Raw genomic sequence first — 12011 nt, forward strand, 5'->3', positions numbered from 1 at the left:
ACACACACCATTTCTTAAATGAATGTATCCTATTCTCTGTGGGCTGAGAATGAAGTCACTCACTCAAGTCAAATAGCTTTGACCAGAGCAGGAAGTCTGTATCCAAAAATCAAGCCTACAATTCACTTCTTGGTGTAGCAGAACTATCAACTCTCAGCTTAGCTACGATGGAGGTAAAAATCCTTTGGTGATGTGAGTGTCATTGAAATACAGCCTTATTACAATGAAACCCAATGTCTAAAAATTGTTCTTATTTTGGGCTTGTACCACAGTAAGAGCCAAGATTTAAACTCTACTAAATACAAAACAAACAAAGACTTTATGTATTCATGTTCATCTAAGAAAATACTAGTAGTGATGTATTATTTTTAAGTATACAGTTAATATGTTTGGAGTTATTTAAAATTTATATTGAGAAAAATGTATTTTCACTATTGCGGTAGACCAGCATCTACATAAGACTGTTAAATTGATTATTGTTTTATATCAAACAACTTCTATAATACTTATTTTTATTGTTATAATATTTTATAAATTTTAAGGAATATGACAAAAAAGATATTGTAGGTATTGAAGGGGGGTCTCTAGGAGGAGCGGTGGTACAAAAGGGAAACAAGAATGTGATTCAATTCTATTTAATTAAAATATGTTTTTAAATGTTAACAAATTCAGATAAATTGAAATCATGTAACTTTTCTCATCATAATGCAATAAAAGTTTAAAAAAAAAAGTTTGAGTGCCCGAGGGTGATGTGAGAATTGAAAAGAGTGTTACCATATGGCTCTGACTTAATGCATATTTTCCCAATTAAAAAGCAAAATACATTATTTATGCCAATATGTATATTATATACATTTGCATATATATGTAATGATGCATTGCTAATAATGTTTCAGTCAACAGTAAACTGACTATTTGAAGGTAAGTCCTTCCATATGAATAACTTGAGCTGACTCTACTTATTGCTAATGATACTGAGTTCTCATAATGAAATGACCTAATACATTTACCCCCTAATATTAACTAATGAGTGACTGTGCATATATACAGTCATTATTTTATACATATATATTTACGTATTACTATGTATTTCATTGAATAGTTCCCAAGTTAAACAAATGTTTCCAAATTAAAAGTATATGTACATATATGTGCTTATAAAATAGCATTAACCAAAACTCTGGAGAGTGGGGGAGGGGTTCTTGAGAATAAAAAGGGCTTTATTGTACAGATGTCAGAAAAAGACCATGTGGTCCTGGGACAAGTTACTGAACTCTCAGCAGGAAGGCAAAGTAGCAGTTGGTAATATGTCTGCTAGACCTAAGATCCACAAGTGTTTTTTCATAGGGCTTACAGTGAGACTGCACTGGCTGTACACAAGACAGTGCAAAGTGGGTAGGCACTGATGCTCCATAAGGAGAAGCACTTTGCTGCTGTGAGATTGAGGATTAATAATTCAGAGTGCTTATTAACTTCTGACACAGTAGCGAGATGGTTAGTGTCAGTTTTCAGTTTGATATCTAGAATCATCTTGGCAGATGGTCCTGTGGGGGATTCTTCTGGGAGATTCTAGAGTACATTAATTGATGTGGAAAGACCCCATTCTTTTCTCCTTTATTGAATTAGAAGTCCATGCATACATACAACATATTTTGATCAAGTCCACTCCTCACTCCCTCCCCTCCAGCTCTTCTTTTTCCTTGCCACCTCCATCCTCTCCCGATCTCATAGGTTATCTTTTAACCCATGGAGTCCACTTAGCACTGCCAGTATGTGCATGTGCAGAGCATCTATTGGAGCATAAGTAGCTCTCCTAGGACAGTTCCCTGAAGAGACAGGCTCTCTCTGCCTCAACAGCCACCGGTTGCCAATAGTGCCTCAGCTAGGTGTGGGATTTCCTGACCATCTCCCACATCCGTGATGATGTTTTGTCCACCTTGATCTCATGCAGTCCTGTGCATGCAGTCACAGCTGCTGTCAGTTTATATGTACAGCTTCCAGTTGTGTCAAGAAAATGTTGGGTTTTGTTAGTCATCCACTGCCTCTGCCTCTGCCTCTGCCTCTTACAATTTTTTGAGCCATCTTCCATGTTGATCCCCGAGTCTTACTTAGGAGGAGGGAGTGCCATATGAATGTCCTATTTGGAGCTGATTGCTTCATAGTCTCTTCATTCTCTGCACCCTCTATTGTCACTAGAAGGTTCTCTGATGAGGCCAGAGAGCTTCATTTATCTATACTTATGATATATCTTCAGCAGTCTGTATAACACTATGTTTATTTATAAGAATAATAGTGAGGGTTCTTCTCTATTATCTAGCCTCAGGTTGGCTCTGTCAATAGCGCTGGGTTTGAGCTCTGTCTTGTGGAATGGGCAGTAAACACAACCAGAAAGTGTTTGGTTACTCCCATCACATTCATGCCATATTCTAACAGTTGGCCTAACTTGCCAGACAGTTGTTATTGTAGCCCACAGGGTTTACAGCTGGGCAATACTGATGATCACTTTTCTCCCATGTAGCAAACACAGCACCTTCCGGCACTATAAAAGAACTGTCCAGTAAGAATGACCCTTCCAGGCCAGTACCAGATTGATTTCTCCATGCTCTGTGACTTAGGCATATGGTGTCTTCAGCAGTTGTGTGAAAGACCCATCGTAATTGTAGGTGGGATCCTCATTGTGAACATGGAGAGGCCACTCGCTTCATGCTCCAGCTGCCTTGACTTTTACACCACGATGAACTGCACTTTAAATATTAGCCACAGTAAACTCTTCCTTCCTTAATCTGATTTTGTTAGTGTTTTATCACAACTACAGGAAAATAAGCTAAGGCACAGCTCCTGATGTTTGGCCATCCAGAAAATCATGGCTTCAAGGTATTAATACACTCGGGGTGTGGAACAGTCCTGGCTGGTTCCCCTTACAGCGGACGAACTGATTAACTGCCTTTATCTGTCCTCACATCCTTCCTCTAGTTGGAGACATCTTGGAATTTTTCTCTTTTCAATAGATTCATTATAGAAACATACACAGATGATAATGAATGTATTATGTGCATATATACATAAGTGAATGTAAATACACTTAAATTCTGATTCCTGTCATCTAACTCAGAATTTTAGTGATAAAACATGGGCGCTTTGACTATGACCGTAGAAATAATTGAATAAATCCTCAAATATGGATAGAGATAGAATAAATAGGAAGGTGTAATTTAGTGCAAGATGGCCAGCTTCCTGAAAAACAGGAAGATATAGGAATCATTTCAAAGTGCGCTACTTTATGCTTTCCATAGCACTAAGAAGCAAAACTGACATCCAAACTGAAATCAAAAGAAAAAAGAAGCTGTCCGCTGGCACCAGGCAGGCTAGATCTGACAGCCATTAAAGGATGCTTATCGTCATTGTTTTACATCAAGTAAACTGGTGATGGGGAAGCTCTCGTATGTGGCAGTAGACAGGCGTTACTCCACAGTTAAGACACCGTGCCTTCATCATCTGCTAGGGATAGCCTGCTGAGACAGGAGCCCAGCATACAGCCCTCTGAGAGGCTCCACCCGGCAGCCAACTGAGACAGATGTAGATACCCACAGCCAAACATTGGACTGAGGTTGGGGATCAGGCCATATCCATATTCTAACTCATGCCATATTCTAACAGTTGGCCTAACTTGCCAACTGGTTTTGTCTCCTAAATACTGAAATTAAAAACATGAATAGTTTTGTTTTTGAGATAGGGTCTGTCTGGTTGCATAGACTCTGCTCTCAAAGTCACCATCTTGCTGTGGCTGCCTCTGTCTTCCTAGTGAGTACAGGCATGTACCACACTTGGTAGAAATGAGGGTTAATGGTGCACAGGTGAGAGGACTAGAGTATTTTAAGTTGCACGGTTTTTGTGGTTTATTTTTTATTTTTATTTTTTTTTACGTTTTTGTTGTGGTGGTGGCTTTGTTTCTTTGAAGCCTTTCAGATCTCCCCCGAGTGGCTTGCTAACACCAGCAGTTCCATGACTTTGTCTAGTTTCTCTTTTTAACCTTAAAACTTGAGAGGAAGATCGTGGAATAAAGTTGCTATATGCCCATGATTCATCAAGACAGAAAGACTACAGGCTGTGAGTTATTTTTAATGTGAACTGAGTTACAGTGAGTTAAAGCTAGAATATTTGTACACTTTGGCAGAAGTACTCTAAGCCCCTAAATCTGTGTTGGGTTGGAATTTTTTTTTTAATTTTTAATTTTTTAGTTTTTAGTTTTTTGAGACAGGGTTTCTCTGTGTAGCCCTGGCTGTCCTGGAACTCACTCTGTAGACCAGGCTGGCCTCAAACTCAGAGATCCATCTGCCTCTGCCTCCCAAGTGCTGGGATTAAAGGCGTGCACAACCACTGCATGGCTGGGTTGGGATTCTTAAAACTGTTCTATGTAGATTGCTGATATGCATATGCTCATTTTCTGATAAGTAATTATATTTATTTTAATTTTATGTTAGAAATAACAGTGGACTGATTTAAATTTGTTCTGTTTAAATGGAAGGAGATGAGCTATTGAAATTAAATTTCATTTTTGATTGAATTAAAACTCTATTTTCACATGTATGTATATTTAATGTAGCAATTCCTTTGAGAATATACTTTATTTTTCACTAATGTAATAGTTGATGTCGATGGACTTAGAGGTGCCTGGAGAATTAGGAAGAACTGTCCTGAGTGAATCTGTGAGGGAGTTTTCAGAGAGGATTAGCCAAGAGGCAGAACTGTCCTATGGGTTGGGATATCTAGATAAAGCAAAAGAGGATAAGGAAGCCTATTTGTTTAGGCAGTCTCCGCCCAGCTGATGCCCACCCCGTCTCCCATCCCTTTCTCTCTTCTCTGCTTCATGGCCACTGTAACGTGAACTATTCTATTCCTCTACACCTTCTCAGCTACGATGGACTGAGACCTCTAAAACTGTGAGTCACCGTGGACAGTTTGACTTACAGAGCATACTTGTACTCTGTAAGGAGAGGTTCAGCAGTTTTGTGACTAACTTCACCGTGGCTTGGAGGCCCTTGAAACCCATTTGTGAGAGAATTTTGGGAAAGTCCTGAGAAGCATGCTAGGGAAGCCATGGAGAACACTGTACACTCAATTTCATGGTTTATTATGGTGGGAGTTAAGAAGACTAAAATGCAATGTCTATGCTTGTGAGGTTTCAGATGGAAAAAAAAAACTTGATTAAGAATTGGATTTAGAGGCCATTGGTGTTAGATTCTGGCAAAGAATCTGTCTACGTTTTGCTAGTGTCTTGAGATGGTTGGAATTTTTGAGTTGAAAGAAAGGCAGTGGAATAATTGACCTGGCAAAGCAGCAGTGATGGTGGCCCAGCATTCAGGCCATGGTTTGGGTTTTGTTGATTGCGTTTAGCCAAGTTTACGGTGAACTACTTAGCAGTGTACAACATGAAAGGTGTGGAAACTCGCAGGGTTCCAAGGAAGGAGGGGCAGGGGCAGTTGGGGCCAAGGCAAGTGTGGCTGCTGAAGGTTCAGGGCAACAGGAAGGAGGCCTTGAAGGCGTCTGAGGGGTTAGTTGAACCCCACACATCACTGGTTTGACGTCGTGAAACTTTTCTGTTGCAGTTGGTCTTGTTTAATCTCTGTGGAGGGGATTGAGACAAGGTCTCACTATGTAGTCCAGGTTGGCCCAGAACTATGAAAGCTAGTCTCATTCATGATGGTTTTCCTGCGCCAGCATGCCACTGAGAGCTGGGATTAGAGGTGTGTGCCGACATGCCTGGCTCAAGGGTGTAAGCCTTTGGCTCACCTGGAAGACTCCATGGAGCAGAGTGTTGGGTGAACCCTGACTGTACTTGGACACCCTGAAAACATTTATCCAACCCCCACCCCATTCTCCATCCAGGCACTCAGAGGCCACTGCAACACCACCCCAGGGGCTAATGCTCAGGCTAATGACAGAATTGGGCACCTGAGGGTGACTAGTCTCATAGTCATGGAGGCTTCCACTCGAAGGGAGACTGTAGAGGTCAGGGAGCGTGTGGCTGGGTCGGGATCCTTTCAAGTAGCCCTTGAGAAGTGACACAGGAAGTCAAAGAGACAGTGTGGACCTCAGAGGCCAGGAAAGTGGACTACTTAACCAGGCAAAGACCAAATGTGAAGCTCCCATCATGGCGCTGTGTGCTGTGCCCAGTGTCCCACAAGAAGCAGGAGGGCTTAACTCTTGTCCCACTCAGTTTCAGTCTTGCTCTGGTCCCATCTCACCTTTCTCTGCCCTACTGCTCCTCCTTCTTAGAATGGGGGTGATTACTGAGTTGTTTAAGGTGATGGGGACACACTTGAAGTCAGAAGGGACATATTTTGCATTTTGAGGTCAGTAATGTCATATTTTAAGGAGTGGCTTGTGTGTCAGGTTGACGTTGGACAGAAAAGGACCTGAGATCAGCAAAACACGACCTTGGGTACTTCTGTGAGTTTTGAAAGAGAATAAATCTTGTGTGAAAGACTCACCCTAAATGTGGGCAGGGCAGCCTCCAAGGCAAGGCCCAGGTTGGGTAAAGAGGAGAAAACCTGCCAGCTGAGGTGTTCTGGTCACTTCGATGTGGGTTGCTGGGCTCTGCCATACTGTCCCCAGAATGATGGACAGAGACCTCTGAAGCCAGGAACCTATCATTTCTCCTGGAAGTTGTCTCTGGCAGGTATTCTGTTACAACAGAAACGAGTTTACATAGCGGCCAAGACTCATCCTACTTCGGTTGCTGAAAAGAAAGAGTTTGTGCCTGGCTATTTGTCATAACTTAGCTCCCTACCCCTTTAGAACTCTCACAGACTGGAATGGTTGTCTAGCCAACAACGTAAGTCAGTAAACAGCAGAGCGTCAAGGAAGCCATTGCTACGGCTGTTTCTTTCTCTTATTTTTATTGCTGTTTCTGTGTCTTGTCATACCATGAAACCCAGGTAGACGAGCCTGAGGTTTAATGCAAAACGAAAAGATTCCAAGTTCTTCAAAATTGACATCCTCAGAGTTGTTATCTTGCCTTTCTATATTTTAGAAACAGACTTCTGGACGCTATGATCATACTTAAACCGGCTCTGCAAATTCCAGCAGGAGATCGTGTCCGAATCGATGCCGGGTCGGCCCTGCCGACTGCCCTTGCTTCCTCCTAGCCAAAAAGAGAAGTCATTTTCATAACTATAACTTTACTTTGAAAATTGCTTATGCCTTCAACATACAGCTAGCCATGTTCCTTGCGAATCATGGTGCAGATAGAAAAGGATAAGCCATACAGTACCAGGCAGAGTTCAAGCGAGACCCTAGTAAGACCCTACAGCAATGGGGCAAAGCACACTTCGATCGGCAGACTGCAACTGTGCCTACTCTAGAGGCTTTAGTTATTTTTCAACTAACCTGGGACTAATTTGTTCAAAATGCTTACCACAGGGCTTTCTGAAGTCAGCAGGGTACACCTAGTGGCATGAAGTCCTTTCCTGTGGCACCAGACAGCAAGGGGTGTAGCTGGACTTACTTTCTGGGTTCTTCTTCCCCCACCCTTTATCCCCACCTCTGTTTTTACCCTATATCACTAGGTAGGAGAGAAAGGAGAGGAGAGGGACAGAGATGTTTGAATCTCATTCTTTCTTCTTGTTTCTTCTTTGCTTGTCTTTGCTACTTTCTGGATTCTTTTTCCCACCTTTTACTTCACCCCCTCCCAAACCCTGAATCACTAGAGAGAAGAAAAGGATAGAGAGGGGAGAGGAAAAGAGAGAGACGGAGGGAGGGAGGGAGGGACGGAGGGAGGGAGAGCACAACTACTAACAGACCACAACCAGTATCCCTGAACAACAAACAACTACTCAACCCTGCCTATCAGGGCTCTAGCATGTATCTACCATCTGAAAAGTTCATGGAATTCCAAATGTCACACAATTGCAGAACCCATCTATCTACACCTGGAAAAACTATGCCCTGCTAGAGCATGAGGCAAATCATTGTCAGCTGTTGTGGACAGTCCAAATTCACACCTGGGATTAAAACAAAAACACATTCTTAGAGTATTTCTCTCTCTCTCTCTCTCTCTCTCTCTCTCTCTCTCTCTCTCTCTCTCTCTCTCTCTCTCGCTGTGTGTGTGTGTGTGTGTGTTTAAAGAAACCAGGATTCTAGAATTCTCAAGACTTGTCACTACAAAGAGCTTCACCAAAGAGCTTTTCAGCAGCTGCAAAGCCCAGGAAGAGAAGCGGACTTTGGATCTAGTTTCCTTACATCTTTCCACCTTGTCCAGGCATCTATGCCTTAGACGCATTTTGTACAATTCTCTTTGGTTGTTGCACAACTTTTAAAACAATAGGAACCAATAGAGGGAAGGGAAGGGGAGAAGAGAAGAAGAAAGAGGGAGAGGGAGAGGGGAGGGAAAGGGAGGCATTCTACTGGGCACTTCCAGACACAGAGGAAAAGGCCTTACACCCATTCTTATTTTGTATTCTCCAACTCTGCGATCTTTTTAAAAATTTCAGGCTGGGAGTTCAGAATATAAATCTACCCCTTGTCATCTCTGAACTCCCGTCTCATTTCTCAAATCACATGTATTCAGCAGGTACTTAAGAGGCTTGTATCTGCCAAGGAGGTTGTTAAAGGATGGCTACTTGAATACTTCATGCACTGAATTCTCATCAAAGAGAAACAACTCACAGTATAATAAAAAGGCTTGTATCGTACCACATGGCACCAACTGCTGTAACACACTCTATTGCAGTGCACAGCACCAACTGCTGTAACATGCTCTACTGTATGTAGTGCACAGCACCAACTGCTGTAACATGCTCCACTGCAGTGCATAGCACCAACTGCTGTAACACGCTCTACTGTATGCAGTGCACAGCACCAACTGCTGTAACACGTTCTACTGTATGCAGTGCACAGCACCAACTGCTGTAACACGCTCTACTGTATGCAGTGCACAGCACCAACTGCTGTAACACGCTCTACTGTATGCAGTGCACAGCACCAACTGCTGTAACACGCTCTGTTGCAGTGCACAGCACCAACTGCTGTAACACGCTCCACTGCAGTGCACAGCACCAACTGCTGTAACACGCTCCGCTGCAGTGCACAGCACCAACTGCTGTAACACGCTCCAGTGCAGTGCACAGCACCAACTGCTGTAACACACTCTGCTGCAGTGCACAGCACTGAGTGCTGTAACACGCTCCACTGCAGTGCACAGCACCAACTGCTGTAACACACTCTGCTGCAGTGCACAGCACTGAGTGCTGTAACACGCTCTACTGCAGTGCACAGCACCAACTGCTGTAACACGCTCCACTGCAGTGCACAGCACCAACTGCTGTAACACGCTCTGCTGCAGTGCACAGCACCAACTGCTGTAACACACTCTGCTGCAGTGCACAGCACTGAGTGCTGTAACACGCTCTACTGCAGTGCACAGCACCAACTGCTGTAACATGCTCCGCTGCAGTGCACAGCACCAACTGCTGTAACATGCTCTACTGCAGTGCACAGCACCAACTGCTGTAACACGCTCTACTGCAGTGCACAGCACCAACTGCTGTAACATGGAAAGCAGAGCCATGGAAGAGAATGAAGAAGGAAGTCTTGGTTTGGCTTGGTGGGAAAGGAAAAGCTCTCCAGGAGAGGTTTGCTCAGACACCAAATGAGGAAAGAGTTGTGTCTGAGGGAGGGGCAGCAACTGTAGTAGTCAAGGTTATTCTGTTTCATGGAGACAGTGAGACAGCATGACTGGTGTTACACAGTGCAGGCAGAGTGGAGAAGGTCAGATATGTCTATGAGGCCAGGGAATGTGAACCTATTAGGTCGCATGGCTCTTCAGGGTATATTCAATGACAGGAAACAAAGGAAGATTTATTTATTTATTTATTTATTTATTTATTTATATTTAGTGTGTGTGATCTATATGTCAGCATCTGAGAAAGCCAAAAGAGGGTATGTGGTACCCTGGAGCTGGAGTTAAAGTGGTTGTGAGCCACCTAACATGGATGCTGGGAAATGAACAAATGATCTCAGGTCCTCTGGAAGAGCAACAGCACTTTTAAGCACTGAGCCATGGCTCTAGCCCCAAACAGCGGGAGGATTTTAGAAGAGGAACTTCCTGGTGCCTTTCTGAAGTTCCATACAGTGATAGAAGTGGATTACCCTATTCAGCAGGGACTCTGAACACTCATTTTACACTTGTGATTATTATGTGGATATGATTCTTCTGCCTGGTGTAGACCTTTTCTCCAATCTTTGCCAACTATAACCCAGCATCAATAAAGACCCACTAAGGGAAAACTGGTCAACAGGATGAAACCCTGGGCAGAGACCTAACTACACATAATCAATCTAGTTGGGCCAATCACCTGGCCAAGGGACCACTGGTCAGGAAAATAGGACCACTCCTAAGAAGGCAGTCTCACCTTAAGCCATGGTAAGAGACAGGTGTGTAGTGACAATTTGAAATTTTGGATTCTTTAGCAAAACAGAAATATTACATGTTTCCAAGGTGTGGGATATGGGGTGGCTTTAGATCGTCCACAGCAGCTGACTATGATGTGCCTGGTGCTCTAGCAGGGGTGTGATTCTGCCAGCTGCAGATAGTTTCTGTGACTGTGTGACGTTTGGGATTCTTTCAGAAGGTGTATAAGTGCTAGGATCCTGAGAGGGGTGAAGGGTTGTTGCGGGGTGGTTGTTTGCTGTCGGTTGTTGTTGGTCATGGTTTGTTAAGTAGTTGTGTGCAAAGAAGAAACAAGAAGAAATTAGATATCCTAACAAAGAAGATCAAACTTTCCCCAAGGAACGTGGCTTCCCTAGCCAGCAGGTCATAGTCTAATGACGTCACGCTTCCCTAGCCAGCAGGTCATAGTCTAAAGACGTCACGCCCTTCCCCTCTATCCTTCCTTCTCTTCTACTCAGGGTTAGGGGGTCGGAAGGGTGGAAAAAGAGTGGAGAAGGGTGGAAGAAAGAAGAAAGCACCAAGTAGCCAAAGTCCAGCTACACAGTGGAATAATTATCGCCTAGGTGAGACACTGTGCTTTTCCCAGCATTCCCAGCCCCAGTGCAGTGGCTAGAAGCTCCAAAATCTTCTGGTGGGCTTGCCCACCTATCTGAGACCTGGCTCAGAAATATATAACTTTTTCTTTCTTTCTTTTTGTCTGCTTCCTGATTGATGGCCAGCACCTAAATATGTTTTTCCTGGTAGGTTGGCCCCATCATTCTTTCTCTTATGGCCCCTCTACTCTGTGTACGTGCCATCTGCCACTCAGCTGACCTCCATGCCAGCATAACTCAAAAACCCCTGGTTTTTGTCCTTCTCTTCTCCACCCCCTCCTCCAGGAAGCTGATGATGTTGACAGGTCGGCCTGGAGTTTCTTTTCTGTTCCTGCACCTCACACTGTGTCACAAGGATTCCAAATGTTTCTAAGTCACACCCAAACATTTCCTCCAGGGCCACAGAGAATCTTAGCATACAAAAAGGTTGTCTGGTCAAAAAATGTAGAGAATGTATGGAGCAACTGAGCATGGTGGTGTACAGCTGCAATCCTACTAGTTGGGAGGATGAGATAAGGATTGCAAGTTGGAGGCATTTGGGGGCTCTGTTGGTCAATTCCAGGCCAGCCTGGAATGACATAAGAAAACCTCAACTCAAACAACAAAAAGCAAAGCAACAAAATGTCCCCAGAGCATTGTGAAGACTTGTGCCCTGTGGCTGTAAATCCTGCCATTTATCAGAAGCAGCATTCCAGGATTGACTCAGTCCCCCCTCTAGGAGGCATCTGCAGTGTAAAGGGGGGTATCTGGAGGGTCCTGTGCTCGGGTTCTAGGTGAGACAGTCCTGCACAGTGTATAAACTGAGGCCATGGCTGCTCCATAAATGGCTATGAGGAAAGTTTTTATATGAGGGAGAGCACAGCTACAGGCGTGTAGGAGAGTCCAGAGCAGAGTAAGAAAGTGGTAGACTGCACATGGCCATGGGTAAGAGGGAAGGGAGGGAGGGGGGAAGAGGGAGAGAGGGAAGG

General features: G+C 43.8%; 1 protein-coding gene across 1 annotated transcript in view; it reads right to left on the reverse strand.

Annotated features, from left to right (window-relative positions):
• Positions 1 to 6882: 6882 nt before the first annotated feature.
• Fam126a (family with sequence similarity 126 member A) overlaps positions 6883 to 12011 on the reverse strand; it is a 146498-nt gene continuing 141369 nt past the window's right edge. The window contains exon 11 of the mRNA XM_031380131.1: positions 6883 to 7144. Coding sequence (XP_031235991.1) covers positions 7023 to 7144 — 122 coding nt within the window. The 3' untranslated portion in view covers positions 6883 to 7022. The remainder of the gene's footprint in view (positions 7145 to 12011) is intronic.

Source organism: Mastomys coucha, unplaced genomic scaffold (assembly GCF_008632895.1).
Source record: "Mastomys coucha isolate ucsf_1 unplaced genomic scaffold, UCSF_Mcou_1 pScaffold19, whole genome shotgun sequence".
Lineage (NCBI taxonomy): Eukaryota > Metazoa > Chordata > Mammalia > Rodentia > Muridae > Mastomys > Mastomys coucha.